Here is a 23,809-nt window from a genome sequence, read left to right on the forward strand (position 1 = left end):
CCTGTTCTGATAGAGAGCTGCAGTTTTTTTTATTTTGCCTACCTATTATCTCCTTGCTCAAAGTTTTGTAAACCCTTTCTATTTTGTTTCAGGTATGAGAGCCTTCTTGATCATTTCTTGTAGAGGAGGCCTTGTGGCAATGAACTCCCTCAGATTTTGTTTATCTGGGAATGTTTTCATTTCTCCAACATATCTGAAGAATATTTTCACTGGATAGAGTATTTTTGGCTGAAAGTTTTTATCTTTCAGAATTTTGAATATGTCACTCCACTCTCTCCTAGCCGGTAAGGTCTGCTGAGAAATCCACTGAAAGCCTGATAGGGGTTCCTTTGTAAGTTATTTTCTTCTGTCTTGCTGCCCTTAATATTTTTTGTCATTGACTTTTGCCAATTTTACTACTATATGCCTTGGAGAAGGTCTTTTTGCATTGATCTAATTAGGAGTTCTGTTATTTCTTTTACTTATAACTCCTGCTCCTTGCCAGTTTTAGGAAGCTCTCAGATATTATTTCTTTGGACAAGCTCTCTGCTTCTTTCTCCCTCTCTTCTCCCCTGGAATACCTATGTTCCTTATGTTGCATTTCCTAATTGATTTTGATATTTCTCAGAGAATTATTTCATTTCTTTTTAGATTTAATTTTCTCTCCTCCTCCATCTGAAGCATGTCTGTATTTCTTTCCTCCAAATTGTTAATTCTGCCCTTCATGATGTCAGCTCTGTTATTGAAGGACTACAGATTTTTCTTTATTTCATTGTGTTTTTCATCTCCAACATTTCTGATTGATTTTTCTGTGTAGTTTCAATCTCTTTTGTGAAGAATTCCCTCTGGTCATTAATTTTATTCCTGATTTCATTGAACTGTCTTTCTGAATTTTCTTGTAATTCATTGAATTTTCTTATGATAGATATTTTGAATTCTCTGTCATTTAGATTATAAATTTCTATGCCTTCAGTATTGATTTCTGGGTGCTTGTTATTTTCCTTCTGGTCTGGAGTATTAATGTACCTCCTCATATTATTTGATGGGGTGGATTTGTGACTTCACATATTGGTAGTGTCTGGTGGCAGATTCCACCTGCCACCACTGGGTGGTGGGGGGGGGGGGTCAGGAGCTGTGTATTCCGAGCCTGCCAAAAACCCTGGCATCTGTGCCTGTCCTTTGGGATCTACGCTGACAGTGCCTGTCTGTGATTGCCTGCTGGCAGCTGCTGCTTTACTAATGTATTTGTATATCCTCTGGTGGGGTTCCCTTGGTTTAACTCACTGGCTGAGCTGGTTCACTGGACAGGAGGAGGGGTGCTTTCTTCCATGTGAGTGATCCTGGGATCATTCTCACTCTGCCCTAGCTATCTGCCCTCCTGGGCTGCTGGCTTGATGAGAACATCTCTGTGATAACTTAGCCTCCTATGTAGGTAGCTTACCTACAGCTGAAAGGCAATTTCAAGAGCAAAGTTGTTCCCACAGAGAGCCCCTAACCCAGAGCTGCATGCAGTCCCACACTCTATGTCACTGCTGGGGACGGAAAGGAGATCCCTTTACCTCCTCCCACTTCCTCCTGGGGGGTCCAGCACCTCCACCTTCAGACGTATGACTGTGTGGTTCTCTCAGATGTCTACTGTGTTGTATGAATGTCCCCTGTTGGTTTATAAATGTCCTTCTCATTGTGTCTTAGGGGAGAGAGTCTATGGGAAGAGCTCACTCTGCCATGAAGCTGATGTTGCTCTTCTCTGGAATCCTCTGGAATTCTCTGGAATCTGGAATCACATGCAGCAGAGATGCTGGAAACCTCTGAATGTTCTGTGAGCTTTTTAATCCTCCTTCTCTCCTCCCTGCCCATTTATCAGAGTCATTAAATTGCATGTTTAAACCAAAAATCTAATCATCTCCTTTAACTGCTCAGAAACCATCACTTAGTCATATGGATTAAGGTTCTTCCATGTCTTTTTATGGCTTAGCAGCTCATATGTTTTTGGTGCTGAATAATATTTCATAGTCTATATGTAACACAGTTTACCCATTCATCTACTGAAGGACATCTGGATTGCTTCCAAGTTTTGGCAATTATGAATAAAGTTGCTCTAAATATCTGTGTGCAGGTTTTTGTGTGGACATACATTTTCAACTTCTTAGGGTAAATACCAAGAAACATGTTTGCTGGATGATATGGTAAGAGTATGTTTAGTTTTATAAGAAACTCTCAAACTGTCTTCCAAAGTGGCTGTACCATTTTTCATTCCCACCAGCAATAAATAAGGGTTGCTCTTGCTCTTTGCCAGCATTTGGTGGTGTCAGTATACCTGATTTTGGCCGTTCTAATAGGTGTGTAGTCATAGCTCATTGTTTTAATTTATATTTCCCTGATGACATATAATGTGAACCATCTTTTAACATGCTATTTGCCGTCTGCATATCTTCTTTGGTAAGATATCTGTTAAAAAAGACTTTGGTCCAGGGCTGGCCCCGTGGCTGAGTGGTTAAGTTCGCGCGCTCCGCTGCAGGCGGCCCAGTGTTTCATTGGTTCGAATCCTGGGCGCGGACATGGCACTGCTCATCAGACCACGCTGAGGCAGCATCCCACATACCACAATTAGAAGAACCCACAATGAAGAATATACAACTATGTACCAGGGGGCTTTGGGGAGAAAAAGGAAATAATAAAATCTTTAAAAAAAAAAAAAAAGACTTTGGTCCATTTTTAAATAGAGAGTCTTTTGTTTTCTTATTGTTGACTTTTAAGAGTTCTTTAAATATTTTGGATAAGAATTTTTTTATCAGATGATCTTTTGCAAATATTTTCTCCCAGTCTGTGGCTTGTCTTCTAATATCTTGATATTGTCTTTTGCAGATGCAAAGTTTTAAATTTTAATGAAGTCTAACTTCTCAATTATTTCTTTCATGGATCGTCCCCAAGGCCAGAACTTTAATTAGATTCTTTGAAGTAAGAGAGTCCAAACTTTTCTAGTTCTAGAAAACTTTGCTCTGAGAGGATGTGGGCCTTAAATTTTGGAAGTCATCTTGAAATCTTGTGAGATTAGGAATAAATAGAAATACTGTTGAGCAGCAGAATTAGGGGCAAAGACAGACTGAGTTTTGATGAAAACATGAGGTCTTGAATCCATCCATAATAAAGTCAAATACCTCTAGCCTTTTCAATTTGTAGTCAAATATATCCCTGTTTTGTTTCAGACTGTTTGGACCAGAATTTTTCTCATCTGTGTTGAGGAAATCATATTCATAGTCCTAATGCTCTATTTTTTTGTATTTTTTTGTATATGATTAAATGACTGCCTGCCTCTTTCTCCCTCTGGTAAAATGAATTGCCATGTACCACTACTCCCTTTAAAAGTGGTCTGAATAATTCTAGCCAAGACACCAGCCACGTGGTTAGAGTAGTTCAGAGACTGGGGCCTGAGGGACTGACAAGATCTAGGTTCCCTGTTCTGTATAGCAGGATGCAGGAAAAGCAATTAAGGTGTGTCCTCGCTAATGTCGTTGAGAAAGAACTGAAAGTCAAAAGTTGGAAAAACTACATACAAATGCTAATTTCATAAAAAAACAGACAAGAGTAAGTGCAGGTGATAAAAATTCAAGAAGTCCACTAACCAGTGGCTACATTAGTGTGATTTTCTTCTTTCTTCTTCTATGGAGAGTGGCCAGGCCACCTTCAACGTGTAGTTATGATATATATCTAAATATACATAGCATATTTATATAATTACATAAGAAATGATTGATAGAAATTTAGATGGAATAGAGCAAATGTAGAATATTAGGATTGTAAAGCATAGTATCCTAATTTGTTTGACAAATAGGAAATCATAATATGGATGCAGATTTGTAATTGAAAGGGGATTATTAGGAAATTCCAATTAAAGAGGTGAAAATGGACTGGAGCTTATGAAACATTTTTTCTCTTTGTCTTTGGGCTTTTTACCTTTGTGATAAGTGAAGAACACTAATTTATTTTTTAAGTGTAAAAAATTTCATGAGTACAGCAGTAAAACTTTTTATTATTCAGGATAATACACTTTACTTCTTATAATGTAAAAAATAAAATCATTTGAGCTGTTTTTAGCATGACTTAATTTTGAACAAATAAACAAAATAGGTAAATATAAGTATATGCTGTATAATATAAATCTATATAAAATTCACAGTTAGATGCATTTGATTATGCAAAACAAAGCAAGACAAAACCACCAGAGGGCTTCTATTGAAAAACATAGTAAAAATAATATTCACATGCATTAAACATTGCAAACCATCTTAGTGTATGTCTTTTTAGACTAAGTAATGAAGCCATGAATGGTAATTGGAGAAAACAATTAGTCAACTCACCAATGTGCTGTTTATATGTCCTTGGCAACTTGCCACTCGACCTAAGGAGACTTTAGCCTTTATTTGAAGCTATTGCTATCCATGTATAAATGACAACAGAGCATATTTCACAATGGATTTTGATTTCCAAAGTTTTTTGGATTTTTTGGCATTCTTTGCTCAAATTCCACAGCAAAGATTCAGTTTAAAGCAGTTGCTTGTGTACTGAATATTTGAAATTAAGATACGAAGTTTTTCTTTAGTGAAAAAATTGAAATTATTTTGGGGTCATATAATTTTTATGCCGTAGAATGAAAATTATGTATAATTGTATGTTAGGACTTTTCATATTCTGTCTCAAAACATGGTGATTTCATAACTCATATCAGTTGGACCCTGGATTCAGATGAATGGTCTGGAGGGGATCAGATTTTTGAATAAGAAATCAGCATGAATAAGCTGAGTAATTAAAGATATTTTCAGTGAACAGCGAATACTCTTTTAACTAAATTGAAGTATTCATGAAAGAGTAGTGTAGCTAAGTCCAAATATACATATATATATATATATAAAAATTGTGGGGAATTGGGTAAGGTTAAGTACCAACTACTGAGTCCTTGAAGGGTTTTGGGTAGTGGTGAAATATACTGAATTAATTCTTAGGAATTAAGTCAATACTCATGTGAAGAATACAGTGAAGGTAAAAAGCCTGGGAGTTGGATGAGCTTATGAAGAAGGAGGCAATAGTGTTTGGAGACTGATTAGATGTGGTATATGAGGGAAAATACGAAGTCAAGACTGGGTTCAAACTTTCAAACCTGAGGAACAGGCAGAATTATAATACTATTGCTAGAAATTAGTCATTAAGCTAAACTAAGTGGATGAAATGGTTAGTTGTTTCTAGATGACAAGTTCCAATTTAAATACGAAATTAGAAGTGAACAGTATAGAGACTGAAATGTGCATGATGAGGCTGTTGGGATGCTGGACTGCACATGGCTCAGCAGAGAAGGAAAGGAATGGATCTGGATATAGTGAATTAACTCCAGAGAATGTTAGTTAAAACCCTGAGAGTAAACAGCACTTGGATTTTCTAGTGGAATCTTCCTTACTGATAATTTTCTTTTCCTCTTCTACAGAAGTAGCATGCCTGTTTTTTCTTTTAAGCATGAATTTCTGGCTGTATTGTGTGTAATCATTTATCCTAATGATAAATCAACAGGTTTCAGGAGGTTCAAATATTATTGCTATTTTGGGAGCAGAACATTTTGTCAAACAATAAAATTAGGAAGTACATAGAGTTTCTTTCTGATGGCCATTAAAACTTCCCTTGTCCACCAAGTTTCTTCGTATCATGATCAGCATTTAACACACAATTATCTGACTATCTTTACTGATATAACAGGCCATAAGCAAAGAAAAAAAATCATATCAATCAAAATTAGGCAGGCACATGACAAAGGGTTGACTTTTCTTTGTTGAAATATGGTTTGGCTCAAGATTGGTCGAGGTACTACTGGTTAGTGCAACAGGAGAAAACGTATTTCTAGAGAGGGAAGTATATGATAGAATTCCATTGTTACCAGCTCTTTCCAAATACACAATTGAGTGATCTTTGTCAGAAGGTGCTTGTCACCATTTTAGATGGAAAACCCAAAAAGTGCTTGGTTTTTAATAGCTGCATTTCTTAATCTGGGCATAGGCTATAAAGAAGATCATCGTATATATGATCAAAACAAGTAAGTGACAATATAATCTCAAATAGATGACCACTAAATGGAAAAATGGACTGATTTGAGGTGGCCAGCAGTAAGATAATTTGTAGTTAAATGGCAAATAGGGATCAAGAGAATAGGTAAACTTATAGTAGTCAGCTAATAAATTATAGCCCTGGAAGAACCAATTTGACTAGATTAGATAATGATCACTGATGTAAATGTATTAATAGCAGGTAATATATGCATAGGAAATTCATGAAGTTTTAAAAGGACTTTAGGAAAGAAAAAAATAGAAATCATATTGAAAAGCTTCATCCAAAATATTTAGTAGGATTAATGTTGTAATAACATAACAAATTTATGTCTTTTTAACAAAAATTTTTTCGTATACTATTTTCACTGGCTGCTTCTTTCTTTTTCTTTTTGTTTTAATTAATCCTTCTTTTGATATTCTTTGGATGAAACCTACAAAAGGAATAGAAACAAATTTATGCATGATAAAGTAACATAATAAAACATTTTATCTAAAATTTCCTCAAATTATCTTTTGTTACAAACAAAAAAAATGAATAATTAAAAGCCTTTAATTTGTCTATGTTTAGAAGAACCTATTTCTAAGGAAGTCACTTTGTTTACATAAGAGTTAGCAAAAATGGACAAGCATGTTGTTGATTTTTATTATTTATCTTCAGTCAAAAATTCAAGCTCATTTTATTAAAAAGTGGACATGTGGCTCTATGTGGCTAGTGGAATTATAGATAATTTTTATTTACATATAAATACTCTTCTATAAACATGCATCATTTTTATACTCAGCAGAAAATCAATAAAGGCATTAAAATTTTGTGTATTATAAAAAAGTGTAAAGATATTTTGGTATAATTCTTTAAAATGAAAACATAGTATGTAAATATTAAAACAATAAAATGTTGATTTGTTTGAAATTAATTCTTTTTCTATGAAAACACATTAAGAGGAATTGCAGCTTACATATCCAGCAATATTATCTAAATGTAATTGAAAAGTGGACATTTATTAGCTAAATCATAATATTTTGTTTCTTATAATAAATAGAACCAATTTCAGGATATTTTTCTAGATTAAAATTCATTCAGGATTTTAATACAATTATCATCTTAAACACTAGTGAATTAATAATCTGAAGAATGTCTTCTATACCTTTCTTACAAGCCTTAAGACATGCTCTTTTAGAAGTAAAATTGTTTTCATTCCCTCCACATCCACTGTACTTAAATGGGCGGCATTTCCCAATAATTGAATTGTAGTAGAATCTGCTTTCATTGGCTTGACACAATCCTCTGTCCGCTGGGGTCAGACACCAGGAGGGGCCATAAAATTCTAAGAACATCAAGAAAACATGGTAAGTCACTTAGGATAATTAATCTAAGACTTTAATATTATTGTTTATAGATTAGTCTTGTGGAGTGTTTATGTAAAACAGTAATCTGCATGAATAAAAGTAGTACTCAGTAAAATTCATGCATTTTGATTCCATGAAAAGGCTCAACCAATCTCCAAGTGTCCAATAAATTAAAAAGTAGATACATTTGCTAAAGAGAAGTGCTATGATTACTCTTTCTATGAAAAAACTAGCTGTACATAATAAAACCACTATTCAACAATTTGACTTCTGAAAATTTGTTAACCATATGCATTAAAAAAACTGTCAATGTTTACATATTGTTTGTTCGTGAATGTTCAACTTTGGAAAAAATAGCGCCGATGAACAAAATCTTTATTCTTTGTACAGCACAAATACTGAAGCTGAGGAAGTGTGTCTTCTCTTGACTAAAAAAGTGCTGAATGATGTAACAAAATCACAATTTAAAGTTCAGGGATCTAGATGTAGCAAATTCTAACTTTAAGCTTCAGAGAAGGAGCCAAGAAGAAATGGTTTGACTTAGTTATAAAGTTTTCTCATAAATTGAAGCATTGGTTTTAGATGAGTTAGACGTTTTTGCAAAGGAAGGAATATTGCTAAAGCCAGTAAAATAAAACACTTACAGGTTTAAACCAGAGAGACAAGCTGGTCTGTCAATGGGACCAAGCGCTTTCAAAAATAGAAGAAAGAGATGCAACTAGAGTAATAAAAGGAACACTCATTTCCTTAAGGCAAAGCAGAGAAATAGATTCAGCCCAGTGGTTGTTTTTAGCTCCTTTGGGAATTCCTGTCAGTGAGGGGAAGCTGGTCCCCTTTAGTAGCAAAGCTAAACTGCTTGATATTAGTAAACCCATATTGCAGATATGTTGGTGGACGGTGAGAAATCAGTATAGGAAAACTTTAGTGGCTTTGCCAAAGCATGAGATGTGGGACAGCAAATGCAGACAAAGAGAATTTGCTAAATATTCAACATTGGCACAAAATAGAACTTTGAGGAATCCAATAGCCAACGAGGGTAAATAAGTTGAGCTGAAAGCAAGAAATGATCTGATGGCAAGCGAACCCCAGATGAACAGACTGTAAAAGGAAAGAAATAAAATAAAACAATTTTGGAAAAAATGAGTAAAATATTAAATTGATACACACATTTTACCACCTCTTGCTTTCTAGATATTTAAAAAAAGATTAGAGTGTCTTGATATAACAGCTCATGTGATAAAGAAACTCTGGAAAATAGGAGTGGGAATAATATGGGAGCAATATATGAGAAGATATTTTATAATGGTGATATTCTGTCAAAGTTCAAGAACTGTAATCACGTAAAGAATAGTAAATTTTATTTAGGTTTTTGACTAGGTCTATAAATATTGTGATTTTAAAAGCAACTCCTAGGATCTGTAAAACTGAAACATTATTCAAAATCATGTAGTGTAGTTTACGTTTTACCTTATCCTATTTGGGGGTTATAGTGCATGATTATTGCCATCAGAAATCAAAATTAAAATATATTTGGTGAGAATGTGTGCTTAACTTTCCATAAAAGGTTGAAATCTCCTCTTACCAACAGTGGTTTGTGTAAGAGGAATTTTCTGACAATCTAGAAGAGATACGCTTTAACAGCCCAACTATTGTGCAAACGTTCCCAATGCGTGTGCTATGGATTCTCATCAGCCCACAGCCTAGAGTATGAGATGGTTATTAATTGCCACCGCTTCCATCTCCATGAACTTCCAAAGTCATCACTTATGTTCAGAAATAAAAGAACTACCCCACAAGCAATTAGTCTGATTTGAGAAACAGAGGAAATTGTTATTTTTTTTATTCTCAACAAACACCCACGGATATTTTATAGTAGATGTGTATGATGAAATGATATGACTTTATATCAATTTTACTTTAGCATTTTGTACACAAGATATATTAGCCCACAGTAAGTTGCAGATAATATGTGTGGATGTACATATAAGTTGGACACTTCTTTACAAATGGTAGTTACTATGTCTCAATAGCAATGCCCTACCTAAAGTTCCTTATTCCAGGACAGAGAGAGTTTTCTGATGACATGGGGTAAACTCATTCTTCTTTTCCCCTAACATACAACTTACAGTAAACCTGGCCCCATAACAAAATCAAGGCTATTTCAAAGTGAGGGCAAGTTAGCCTGCTTCATCTTGGGCTACAGTTCCTAAACTGGAGGTAACAAGAGAGGAGCCTCTATTATCATGGGCCAGGAGCCTGGAACATGAGGTAAAAGCTAGAACCAAAATGGGCCTCTCCAATGGGATCCAAAACCATGGTCAATACACTACAGGTTTGGGGGGAGATATACTTTAGCTTCTGTCTTTCTTTAGCCACCAAGTCTTCCAACAATGTCTGCCACTGACCAAATCTACTCAGAAGCCAAGGGAAAGGTTTCCTATAATATGGGACAGGGCAAGAGGAAGGTATAGGATTGGTTTGAGAGCAGACGGTTGACCAGCACAGATGACATCAGAAAGAGTTTCACTACCAGTTAAATTGATCAAGGCATCAGACTGCCTCTGCTGGAAACTCTTTGTGACTTCTGGCATGCTGCTCCCACAGCCTGGGATCTGGTGTGCGGACGTGAATTGTCCCTCTTACCAGATACTTGCCCCTGCTCAGGCAGTGTGTGTTCCTGACTGCCCTGATGACAGTTGTTTGTCTATCCCTCTTTGTTCGCCCTGATTTTAATCACTATCTACACAGATCATCAAACACAACTTCACCTTTGACCCAGATCAGTATTGAGGTTCTTAACACTAGAAATAAGAATATTTGGATGGTTAAAATTTAAAATTAATCACTAAGGATGTTGTATTATATGTACTTAACATTTAAAAGTTTTTAATAAAGAAATAAATTATTACTAGTTGGGGGGGGGTCTTTATAAGGCCATTGCTCTTCAGAAAATGAATTATACCTGTAAACTAATCCGTTTCTCCTAAAATCATTTTAACTCTAAACAGGAAGACTATCATTGGGTGTCTCTAGCATAAACAACAGTAGAATTAAATGATGAAGCAGATGTCTTCTCAAGGACATTTTAGCTCTAAGATTTTTTGAGTCTTTAATTATCGTCTGGTTCAATCTCCAAAGGTAACGAAATAAAAATTTTTTATACCCCAGGACGAAATGAGATAAGCTTGACTGTTTTCAATTAACATATTTATTCTAGATAAACATAGGCACTCACCTATTCAAAATCCAGACTTTGAAATCTACAATGAAAGAAAATATAAAGGTTTTGAAGTGGTTGCACAATGTGATTTTTTTGGTTTAGATTATTGACAGAAATTTAAGATAGAACAAAAGACACTAACCTGACTTCTGTTTGTTTTCCAAAGGGAATTTAATAACCAAATGGATTCTGTCTCGATCTCGCCATTAATAACAAGTTGGATAGCTTCCATTTAGAGGGTCTATGATAAGGTGTCAGAATTCAGGATCCACTTATTTTCTGCCAGGAGCTGCCATGATCTAGTAGGCCTGCTAAACTGTAGGTGGCACTTCAAAGTCAGTTTTATGTGTAAAGTGGTTTATATAATTTTTCTTTGAAACTTATACAGTAAACTTTGAATTTTATACTCACTTTGAATCTTTACTATGGTGTCTTTCTTCTTCTTCCCATTTTACATGCCCATTTAGGCTTTTATTTTACCAATCAAATAAGGTTTCAGAACCACCTCATGACTTGTGGAGTAAATTATTTTTTTTCTTCTGAGACCATTTTAGGGAATTGAATAACAAATATTTCCTTTGAATAACAAATTTCATTTTTCCCCATAATTTCGTAGTGAAGAAAAATAAAAATTTTTATTTTCTAATTACAAATTATCATTGTAAAATGTTCAAATAATACAAAAGTAAAGCAAATATAATGCAAAAGTTCTCCATAATTTAATCCTTGCCCTTTAATCACTATCAGTGCTTTGGCCTTTATCTTCCCTCAAACTGTTTGCTTATGCAGACATGTATTAGTATACTCCTCTGTGTCATATTACTATACTTGGTAACATTTTGTGGCTATGTTTCCACATTTGCTCATACATATGCCTCCTTCTTTTTAATTTTATTTTTTGAATTGAGTACAGTATGTTCAGTCAATCCATGTCTTGTGTATATATAGATTACTTCTATTTTTTCAATTCTGGACAATAGATCATGAACATCCTTATACATTGGTTCAGATATTTCTAGAAGAGATATTTCTAAAATTAGAACTGTACAAAAGTTATATTCAATGTATAATTTGGTAGATGCTGCTGAATACTCAACTAAAAGTTTATATAAATTTATATTTCTACACGTGCCTTAAGTTTAAAAGTGCCTAAACATTATTTAACAAAACGTGGACCTTAATCCAATGCATTTATTTACTATTCATTGCTTTTTCCTCTCCTAATACCCACAAAAGTGGAAGGGTACTAGTAACTGCTCAGAGCTCCCCAAATATTCTACTAAATATAATTTACATAGAATCTAAGATACATTTGATTTTAAGACCCAACATTATCTTATGTACTGCTTATAAAGAAAGAAAAAAACACAATTACACTATTATACACTATCAGTTGTAAGCTTCATCATGGTTTAAACAATGTTAAAATGTGGAAAAATATGCATCTTAGAAACAATAAAATATGATAATTTATCTTTTTTGTGTCAACACACTGAAACACGTACATACATACAAACACACACAAATAGGAAGGGAAATGATATATGCTACCCGTTGGGCAAAAAGCTGAGAGGGAATGCAATCAGATGGCAGGATGATTCCTAGAGAGAGATTTTTAGCAGGTAGCAAGCTTAGCAGTTTGCTAGGTTACAATTCTACAAAATAATTCCTTTATGCTGAGCTTACTGTATCCTGCTGGGATCCTCTAGAAGCTACTTCCAGTCTTCTATTTTATTTACTTCATGATGAGTTGGAAAACGAAAATAGCAAAGAAATATTAAAAGGATACGCTAGAATGTTGACAGTGATTGTATGTAATGCAAATATGGCTGATTTTCTTTTCTATGTTTTTCAATTTGTCTGCAATTATAATATTCAAATTATATAATAAAATACATAATAAATATTAGAAATAATATTATATAGTAAAAATATTTTTAGAGTGATCCCAGTGTCCTGGGGTCATGCAGAAAGTCCAGAGATTGGAAGCTGTTTCTGACTGGGAATGGAAAGTAAACCTATCAGCTGTAAGTGTACTATATATAGATAATAAGTCTGTACTACTGGAAAAGCCTGTGTCTCCATTCACTACCAAGGGAGAAGCGGTGTTAAGTGAGCAGAAACTGGCATTCCATAGAAGAGAAAAGAGAGCAGGGAATGGGAAAATGAGCGCTGTGAAACATTTTTTTTCTATGTGTACTGGGCCACTTTGCTGAGTGTGAAATGTAGAAGGTAGGCTGCCAGGGCGCTGGAAACTAAAAGATCGTGTGGAAACAGACTGCAGGAAACCTTACCCAGGCACGGAAGCCTCCACATATTGAAAAGGAAAAGAGAAATTGGGTAGATATTTATTGGGTTGCACTTCTTTGCCTAGATACTGCCTAATCCATGGGCAGAGTTCACAAAGTTATCTTCATCCAGAGATTTTTTCTAAATAAAGCCACCAATAAAGAAAGCCATGGTAAAATTGAAAATCATGAAACTTATGAGTATAATTTATTCTATGATAATTATGTCTTATAATGTTTTAGAAAAACTTTTCTTCATGTCATATCTGCAAAGTTGAAAACTCTACACGATTTTAGTAAAAAGTGAAAATTAAAGTTTATTTAGTCCCTTGATCAGCTTTTAAGGAAGGATGAGATTTTGATACACTGAGGAGATAGAGGGAACTATGGGTGAAGGAAAGCACAAAGGTCAGAACATTCCTGGTTTTGGGGGGGTACTCTGCAAACTCTGGGCTATCTGAAGAACAGAGTGCATGGAGAGTCCAGTGGGATGCAAAGCTGGAAAAGTAGATTTAGGCCAAATAAAGAAGGTCTTTGAATGCTACTATATTTGGATTTATGATGTAGACATTAATACACCACTGAAAGTACTGAAGGATGAAGGACACAAGTTCTGTTCTTTCTTGGTTCGTGAAGCAAACTCAACCAGGCATGGGTTGGTTGAATCCACTAGGAGACGTGCAATAGAGGCGAATATAAGGTGACCCTAACTCCCTAACTAAAGCAGTTACAGTGGGAATAGCTGAAATTAAGCACCAGATTGAATGTGGGCAAGGGAGACAGACACTTAGAGGGAGGATAATTGAAATATTTCTAGACTAGTTGACTTACAAGATGCAATATTTTTTTAATTTATTATGAAACATAATTATAATAGAAACTACAGTCATGATAGTTTCATAAGTTGCAATTTTAGCATGGCTTTCTTTCATTGTGGCTTTACATAGAAAAATCCCTGAATGAAGATGAAATTGTGAACTAAGCCCATGGATCAGCCAGCATCTAGGCAAACAGGTCCAAGATGTTAGATCGAAGATAGAACCCAGGTTTTGAGAAGACAGAAAATTTTAATTTTGACTTCAATGGAAGAACAATATCATGATTAATTCTGTACTTCAGTGGAAGTACAACATCATGACTCCATCCTACCATAACACTTGTGCAGGTCTGTGTCTGAGCAGGTAACATAGCCATTGAAATCATCTATGTGTCTATCTCCTTCCCTGATTTCAGACATGCCTGTAAGGACAACAACACCCTCTTTATTCTTCTCAGACTCCCAGTGTCCATGACAATTCTTGTTTTGTAGGAGGCACCCAATATTTATTGAACTGAACTGAAATTAAGAAGAATAACACATCTGTACCTCAGGTCATAAGACAAAGTTGGAAACAGGTTTGCAAGTCCTCTGTTTAGAGATAAGATCCAAAGACAGAAAACATGTATTAGTAGTTTATAATTATGTTTGAATTTTACAAGTGCTTTATGTTATTTCAGGTAATCATAGTATTAAGTAAAAATGAGGATATTTCAGATCAAGGTTACGGACTTTAGTTTCACTAAAAAATTATCACTAATAAAATGTATACAAATAATTTCCCTGATTATTTATTTTTTTCCTGCTGTAAACTTCTGTTGACATGGGTGATCATCATAAATATCATAAAAAACCCTCAAATATTAATACTTTTGAGCTCTTATTGAGTACTAAACACTGGGTTAAGAATTTTATATATGTCATCACAATCTTCACAAAAATTTTCAGAGATATTACTCTCTGCATATAACAAATGAGGAACCCAAGGCTAAGAGTTGTGTAATTTGTTTCAAGGCCACAGAGAGAGTTGACAAACAGCAGAAGTGGAATTGAAACCCACATCTTTCTGCTCATAAAGCTAATGCTCTTAACCACTATGCTATGTCATTTGAAAATTAACTAGAAAATAAAAATAACTGAGCAAAGATATTTTAATAATTATCAGATAAAGTTGCCACATCTTCTCCTTTATATCTGATCCCAAAATTATCTCTTCTTTCCAACTCAGGTTCAGAATGTCTTAGACGCTTCCCTTCCTCAGTTACATGCATCGAGTTAGAGTTTCCCAAGTCTGAACAGGACAAAGATCTAACCAAAATAGGTCATCAAACAAGGAAGCTGGAAACAGTCTTGGGAGTAACTGTTCTGAGCCAAACCGTATTCAGTACTCCAACATTTGAAGGCAAGAATTACTGGGTTACCATGTTCAACATGGACTGATTCTACAAATCACAGACCAAAGTTCCAGGCTTTTCTGCACTCTGTGATCATGTTTGTACTGGCCAGCCAGATCCATTTAATGGCATTAGGTTGTGATAGACAACTAGAAACCTCATTCTGCTCTGTCCCTAGAAAGATAGAGTTGAGATTTTCCTAACCAAGACATTTTATATCAATGCTTTTCAAATTCATTCCTGCAAAGATTGTCCAGTATTCAAATAGCAAAAGGGCAGTCAGAGAATTACACAGGACACAGAGCAGCAGTTTTTCTATCCTATTCCAACCACATTCCTAACTTGCCCTTAGCAGTCAATACCAAATTCATATTATAATAGAGATTTTTACCTTTAGCAAAAAGCACGTGCCATCAAATTACTATTATTAATTTAGTAGTTTGTATTTTGTATTATATTCATTTGTGAATAAGTTTTGATATAGTTTTCAAGCAGTCACATGCGTAGTTTATTCCTACTATTTTACTTGTTCATGTAAAATTAATGTCATTCAAAATAATTTGGCTTACAAATTGGAAGTCTGTGATTTTTCTCTTTTAAATGTATCTGTATATTATTCAAGTTTTAGAAACACTTCCCTGGAGGAATCTTACGACTGACGTAAAAAATTCATCCTTGTTAAAACCAGAGATGGGTCCAGGAAGAAAGGGATTAGCAAAAGCAGTCCGTGGTCACCAGGGTGACTTATTTGAATGGCAGCAATCTTGGCAGAAATGAAGTGCTACATTTTTGTTTCTCACCAGCTCTCCTGCCAGGAAGTAGGAGGTCTGATGGATTCTCTCTACACATTACTATCTATTTTTGGAAAGCCAGCTTGTCAGAAAATCAACATATGAGGAACCAGATTCACCATGCAGGCATATTTAGACTATCAGAGAAGGTTCTATGCTTCTTGGTTTGAAAATACGTTATGAAAAACAAGATACTTCTTTGGGACTATGGAAGTGGGTTGTTGATGAATTAGGGTTTTTCAGAATTGTTGATGGTGCTAGTGATTAACCATGGTATGCTGCTAAGTGTGTAACTCTATAGTTGATGGGGGATATTTTCTTTCCAGAAAATTTCCATGGTTGTGATATTCTTCTATATGTAATCATAGCTTCAACAAGAGGCCAAATAGGTAACAATATTCTCTTGCGAATCTGTAAATGACTATATCAGGGATGGTGTTTGGCTGACAATCAGGCAATTTGTCAGCATAACACCTCCTTTAGAGGGCCAATAATAACAAAAAAATTTTAAAAAGAAGTGTACGTATGCATGTGTGTGTGTGATGTGTGTGTGTGTATATATATGTTTTTCCTTTCTTCCTATTTTTTTCACGTATATATGGCATCTAGCCACTAGATCATACATTGAATACAGTCAGGAAAGAGAGAGAGCTCCAAGCACCCAGATGGTCTTCAGAATGACATCCAATCATTTTCCCTTGACCTGGAGGCTGCCGGGAAGCAATGAGGAACTAGGTCAGGTAGATTGGTCTTCCTTTTCTCAGTCCGAAAGCAAGTATCAGATTGGGTTGGCAGTAGGGTTTTGAAGTCTATTCAAAGATTTTTTTTTTTCCCAAAATATCATAAAGCTGATGTAGTCCCAAGACAGCTATTAAAGTTGATACATAGAAGCGAAGGGAACTATAACAATCAAGAAAATAACTCACCTTTTTCGTGAATGGCTCAGGTCCACTCAAAAGGCCCATAACCAGTATGAACATTTGAGAACATTAATTTTTGTTTGCTAGTTAGGCATTTACCAATGAGATATATTGAGAGGAAAATATTAACTCTATGCATGGAAATATTAAAACTTTATTAATTGTATGCTATCAAAGGCATCACATATACCATATAAATATTAAAGAAATGTCAAAGCACAAACATTAACATATGCGTAAAACGCTACCTAATCCTAAAATGAACATGGATGCATGAATGAAGAAGGCATTCAGAAAGACTTGGTAAGTATGATCCGCATTCTTCCAACCATCATTTGTTCTTTCTTTTGTAACTGTGGATCACAAAATTAATAAAAAACGTAAGTCATCTGTCTTGTGCCTAAGACTGTGTGAGACGCTGGGGGAGGGGAGTTCTACAAAATATATAATACCTGGTCTCTTTCCTAAAAAACTTGTAATCTAGTCAGTGCGACAGAGCTAACACAACATCAAATAATCTAAGTATCAAACGAATCAAACCAGGAAGCCAGGAGACAGAGAGAGGAAGACTTCCCTGTGGCGGTGAAAAGGCAGCTTAGATAAGATGAGGACGGCCAGGGGATTTTAGGTGGGAGAAACCACACAAAATATCATGTGGAATGAGAATGGATAATTTGTATTTGGTAATAATGAACAGTGGATAATTTGTGTTTAATGACAATGTCTATTCAGAATGGACAAAGAAAATTCCTGTTTAAAGGATGGTGAGACAAAATCTGGAACAGGTAGAGGGCTGACAGATGTTGCCGACAAATTTAAGTCAAGTGGATGAGACTAAATGAACACAGAGAAAGAATGTTTCCATTAAGTTTTTAAAAAATTTTTCTCTAAAGCAAGAGAGAGATATAAACTTGTTTGATTAAAGATAGTCTGACCCAAACACGATGGATGTATGGGAGTAGGACAGTGACGTCAAAAAGATCATATCTGATACATGTCATATATGACTCTCTCATCCTCTGTCTCTCTTTCTACACACATATATACATACATATATTTTGACTTATGTTTGATATCTGACTATATATATTAATAATATATGTATATAGTATATCTGAGTTATATCTGATCTCTGTGATATTTATCGTCTATCTTTTTTCTCTCTCTCTCCCTCTCTCCTCTTCTCCCCCCTCCTCTATATCTATCATCAATCATCTATGTATCTATTGTCTATACCACATGGTTTGCCTGAGCCAGTATTAGTTCATGCTTATTTTTTTGGTATACCATGTCCCAACATATATGTGATTTTTAAAAAGTTGAAATAGTTTTTAAATAAAACTATTTTACATATCCATCAAATTAAAAATCCAACTTTCTGTCTATACATATATATTTAGAATAGATAATTTTTTAGCATCCCCCTTTTATTTTCATTAGTGCCCCAGTTTGGCTGATAAATGATCGTTGAGTTAATCTAAACACGAAGGATTGATAGTCTGAACAAAACAGGTGAGACTGAAAATGGAGAAGACAGGAATGGATATTTTGTCAGAAAAAAACAATAGAATTTAAGGACTGACTAGAAGAAGAGAAGTGATCAAAGGACGTTACAAAATGCTAAAGCTGGAATAATCGAAAAAATAGTGGCAACACTCTGAAAGTTTGGAAAGCTGGAAATATTGAAAAAGAGAAAAATTATATAAGTAAAGTTCTTTTGGCTTCAAAGCCCCATGATTGTTCTGCATGTCAGTATTCTCAGCCTGTTTCTAGTAAACACATTTGAACTGTTGAAATTTCCATATATCTATTAACTTAGTTCTATTGTATATTCTCTTTTAAGGGCTTATTGTAATTTTGTGACTATGTTTGTACTGATGCCTTTATCTGAATAATTAGAGATTTTATAAGTGTCTGAAACATCAACTTCTCCTGCAAATGGGAACTTACAAAGAGTTGTTTGACAGATGAGAAACCAAGCGCTGGGAAGTGAAGCGTATTGCTCTGAAGCATGTGGGTCATAATAACAAATAATAACACTTCTATAGCACTGACTAGGTATCAGGCACTGTCCTAAGCAAGCTATGCATACAGACTGATTTCACCTCGCAACAAAACTGATGAGGTAAGTACTACGTTATTACCATCCTCACTTTACAATAGGAAAATGAGGTTCAGAGAGGTTAAGAAGTATTATAAGATTGCACAGCTGGTAAGTGGATGAACTGGGACTTGAGCCCAAGTCTTCAGGGCCAGAGTCTTTTCTCTCAGCTGCTATATTATAATGCCAACCACAGGGGGGACATCAAGAAGAACCAATTATGGTAGTCTTTCATTTTGAAGATTATGCACAGAACTGCACACATTTAGAGAGATTGTTTCAGAATTACTTCTGTCACACGTGGTGAGAACAAACATTTATTGAAGCTACATGGATATGCTCATAATTCAGCCAATCAAACTCAAATAATTTGCTCTTGTTCACAGGGACATGCTTACAAAACATTTTATAAAAATTTATTTAAGGAAGAGTAAGGCTCAATCTTAGAGATCATCAAAGTAGTCTACTAATATAGAAATATGGAGATGAAAGGGAGAAAATTAAACCCCAACTGTGCATTCAATAAGCATTCAAATATCTTGAGTCAAGAAGGCTCATTGGAAAAAATATATTCTCAAGCTCATTTGCAACATTATGGTAGTTAAGAATGAATAATAATTTTTAAAAATTACCAAACCATTTTCTAGTAACATTGAACAAAACTTCTAAAATGCTTTTCTAGTATCATCATGAAGAGAAACATATATTTACAAAATATATTTATATATATTTCACTTAAGAACAGTAATACAATCTAGCTGTATTTTTGAAATATTCAAATACTCTACCTAAGGATTGTTACTTAATGGAAAGAATTTTAAGAGAATGCTATTCTATTTGTGTGGTGGGCATGCTGTCATTCCTGCAAACTGAATTGGAACCTTAAAGAATTTACATCTTTGCAAAAGATGCTAATACCCACAGAGAACCTTACATATTGGCTAAAACCTTGAACAAGGTCTCACACAAACATAAAGCTGTATTTTCTTAAATTATAATAGAACATAGTAATATAATTGCAAGCAGTGACAGATATAATTATTTTTGAGCTGGAATATCGAGTGTCTTCACAGACCTGAGCAATGCCCTTTGATGGAGTGGGGAATGGATTAGGTATAGGTATAGGAAGAGTGGGGCACAATTTCCTTTCTATACTCTGTCATCTATATGGGGTGGAGGAGGGATAATCTAGGTCTTAGATAGCAGAGAAAGAGACGCTGTATGCCCACCTTTCACAATTTGGATGGGGTGAATACGGGATCATGTCGGTCTTTTGAAGAGTGGAGGCAGGGCTTCATTGTCACTTGATGCTTAAGCCAGCCTTTGTATCGAACTTCTCATAGTAGTTATTGCAACATTATTTCATGTTTTCAATTAGGAACGTTACAAAAGAATAAGAAAAGAATGCTCCAAAAAAAGGAGGAAAAGGGATCAAATTGGCTAAAGGAATTTAGACTTTGAGGCAAATATATACAATAAAAAAATAAAATAGTTTTAGACGAATAAAGGAGACCAGTGGCCCTAATTTTAAATGCAGATCACTATGAATTATTCCTTAAATGCCTCTTGCTTTAAAGAAAAATCCTCTTAATCTGTTTTCCTTTAAATTCATGTTGTGAACTTTCACTGCTTCCTTAGTTAATAATTTACTCTTATGACCGTTAATTTACTTATTACACTTTTTAGTGTGTATTTGCATAAAAACTTAGGACATATATCAGTATTTAAAACATTTACTTTCTCACATGTATGCTCTTTATTTCCCCCCTTGCTATTTTGGTATTATGCCTGTAAAAATCATGAGTTTTGTACTTCATAAAAGTTCAAGGCAAAACCACCCCCTAACCTACTATACTCATTTTACTGATAAATGACTGAAGATCTCTATTGGGATTAGTAAAGTAACCCAAATAAAAAATGTTGAAACATATTGAAAACTGATTTCATGCATTTCTTTTATTTGTAGATATATTGTTATATCTCATCTGCCTTTAAACTCATTAATAAATTTGCCATTCTAAACTTTCCCCTCTTCCACAGCAATAAGATTGAGCATGCTTTTCAACATATGATATTTAACTAGTTAAACAAAATGTCACTGAAAGACACAGGGCTGGAAGGGCACGAAGAAACAATGCAATGAAATTACTTAATTTTACAGATAAAAAAATCAGAACTACAAAGATACTATCATTATTACAAACAAAGTAGTGTTTAAAAATGAGACTCAAATTCATCTGGTTTGAATTCACTGCTCTAATTATAGAATCTAAGGATCTCAAGGCACTTTGAAGACACCATATTGTCCAAGTCCCACTGAAACTTTGCATGCCCTCTGTGACATCTCAGCTGCTATTAGAACACAGCTTGAATGCCTAAAATTTAGGGAATTTAATCCCTGAGGCACCCATTCCTTTTTGAAGTTCTCATATTAAAAATAAACACTTTACAGAAAGAAATTTGTACTTTAGATTTCATATGTGCAGCGTGATTCTTAGGTTGGGCTGATGGAGATAAGAAGGAAGGATGGGGATGTGGTAGTGGCAGTGGGGATTAAAATGGAGAGGACTGAGGCACGTACAATACTCAATTCTTCCTTCCATGATAGTGTTTCAAGTCCTGAGAGCATATATAATGTTCCCTCTAAGATCTCATGCCTCCTTACACTTTCCAGTGCTTCTATAAACATGTTTCCAGTTCTCTTTGTGACTTCTAAGGTATGGCATTCAGGGCTGAAGCAAGTCCCACAGGCATGATCAGGTCAGTGTGTGACTAAGCCAGACACCTACATCCTTCATTCTAAATAAATCATAGCCAACATTTGCAGTACTTTATAATCCAGCTGGGCACATGTGCTTATTTACTTGTTGTAAAGGGAGAAACTCAAAGACATTCTGATTCTGAACCCCATCTGATGCTGACACATGGCCAGGGTGGAGAATCTCTGGTCCAGACACAAAGATCTCCTTTTACCCTCAGGTTGCAATTTTAATAGTCACAGAACTCTTTCAATTCATGCCAAGTTCACATTTAACACTTTCACATGGACTGCCTCTAATGAGAATCTTCAACTCCTCTATGAACACATGTGGTTTTTAAAATTTAGGTAGGACCTTACATTTATCCTGTTAACTTTCAGATTTTCAGGTTGTTTCTAACTGCCTAGATATTTGTGGTTTCTGGTTATGTTTTCCAAATTTTTCAGTATTTTCCCAGCTCTCCATTTTTGTGAGCATATTTCTTGTATGTTTATTTAAATTTGATAAGTATGTTGACAGAGTAGAACCCAGCAAAGGGTTCTGCAGAAGCCCAAAAGAAAATTCCCTTTAGTGTGACATAACCTTTGGGGATAGTTACTCAACAAATTCCTAATCTGCCTTGTGACTGACACCAGAGACCACGCCCAATGCCATGCTCAGTTTAAGAGTGCCTTAGACTGCCCATGGCACACTGCTGCTATTATAGTGATTTACCCTCAGACACTGAGGCTGACGTTCCTAGCATTATTTTATACAATGAATTTGGCATAGAGATAAATATCATATGAAAGTTTTCATGTGATACGTAATTAAAAGCCTACTTCAAAGCATACTGTAAATAGATTAGGAAAATTGTCACTTTTATGAGATCAAATGCCTTAAACATTTTGAATCTCAGTATTTCAACACATTTTTTATTAAATACAAACAGGTATAATTTTTTTTAAAGCACAGTTCTAATACACATTCCACTTCTATTGTTACCGTGGTAATATTTCTCTGGCAGCAATTTAAAAAAATGAGATTCTTACCCCAAAAGTTGGGAACCTTGGTAGACTGGGGAGTCAAGGAGTCATTATTCACAGCATTAATCTGGGTTCTATGATCATCCACCTGGAAATCATTCACTGGAAAAAATATAGCCAGTTAAAATAGACATTGTCGCAAGCTTGTAATTGTACACATAAAGCAAAGCACAGCAGTTGTGTGAAGAAAGGTAGACTTCTAGAAATTTTACTCACTTTGCTATGCTAAATTAGTAAACAGTGAATCTTTAAAAACATATGATATATATAAGATAATATTATGTATATGATAAGATAATATTTCCCCCAGTAACTTTGCGGCTCTTGGTCAAAAAAGATATAACAGTTAATGTTTAAGTTATTTCTTTAATAAATTTTATGGTCAGATAAAACCGACTGATTTTAGTGGTAGGTTCCAAAGAACTATTCGCTCTCAAATTGTTATAAACCTAAGGGATTTCAGCAGTCCTACTCTTGTGCCTAAATTATGCTATAGTATTCTCAGGAAGGAAAATTAAATAATACAACCTGAAAAAAAATGTCAGATCTATGAAAACAATTTCCACTATAGTTAGATTTCTTAATTATCTGTGCTTTTATTTAAAAAATTTAACATCATGACTAATTTCTATCAGATTTAGTGAATACAAATGTATCTTCATTTGTATGGCTGAAACAAAATCTGGGTAAACTTCAACATCCTCTCAGATGTCTTATTTTTAAAAGAATGGTTATAAATAAAGTAAGATGAGATGAGAAACAAACTTACATGCATCCTCGCAAGCGTTCTTGCATTCTTCCAAAGAATCAAAGTTGTTCAGATTGCCGAGGCACCCACCATACTTGAAACGTTCACACTGCTTTGACTGATTGTTATAGAAATACCTAGTAATATAACCTCGACAGATTCCAGCATCTTCTTCCAAAAAGCAGAAATCTGGCTTTTCTAGAAATTATAAAAATGTCAGAAAGCAATAATCTTATTTGTGAATAATTTAATTATTTTAATTAAATATATAAATAACTTGTTATGTTGAAGATATTTATGGAGTAAATACGAAAATTTAAAGGTAAGAGGT

General features: G+C 34.7%; 1 protein-coding gene across 5 annotated transcripts in view; it reads right to left on the minus strand.

Annotated features, from left to right (window-relative positions):
- Positions 1-6,335: 6,335 nt before the first annotated feature.
- The window catches only part of TFPI (tissue factor pathway inhibitor), a 75,839-nt gene continuing 58,365 nt past the window's right edge, over positions 6,336-23,809 (minus strand). For 2 of the 5 annotated variants that reach the window (XM_008518559.2, XM_070580398.1), the window contains exons 5-8: positions 23,500-23,676; positions 22,737-22,832; positions 7,214-7,393; positions 6,336-6,499 (exon numbers count right to left, since the gene is read on the minus strand). In XM_008518559.2, the coding sequence (XP_008516781.2) occupies positions 6,393-6,499; positions 7,214-7,393; positions 22,737-22,832; positions 23,500-23,676 (560 nt within the window). In that variant the 3' untranslated portion in view covers positions 6,336-6,392. Of the gene's footprint in view, positions 6,500-7,213; positions 7,394-10,650; positions 10,676-16,979; positions 17,199-22,736; positions 22,833-23,499; positions 23,677-23,809 lie in introns of those variants that run through there. The other 3 variants (XM_008518563.2, XM_070580399.1, XR_011528476.1) reach the window with 2 other exon arrangements.

Source organism: Equus przewalskii, chromosome 17, assembly GCF_037783145.1.
Source record: "Equus przewalskii isolate Varuska chromosome 17, EquPr2, whole genome shotgun sequence".
Classification (NCBI taxonomy): Eukaryota; Metazoa; Chordata; class Mammalia; order Perissodactyla; family Equidae; genus Equus; species Equus przewalskii.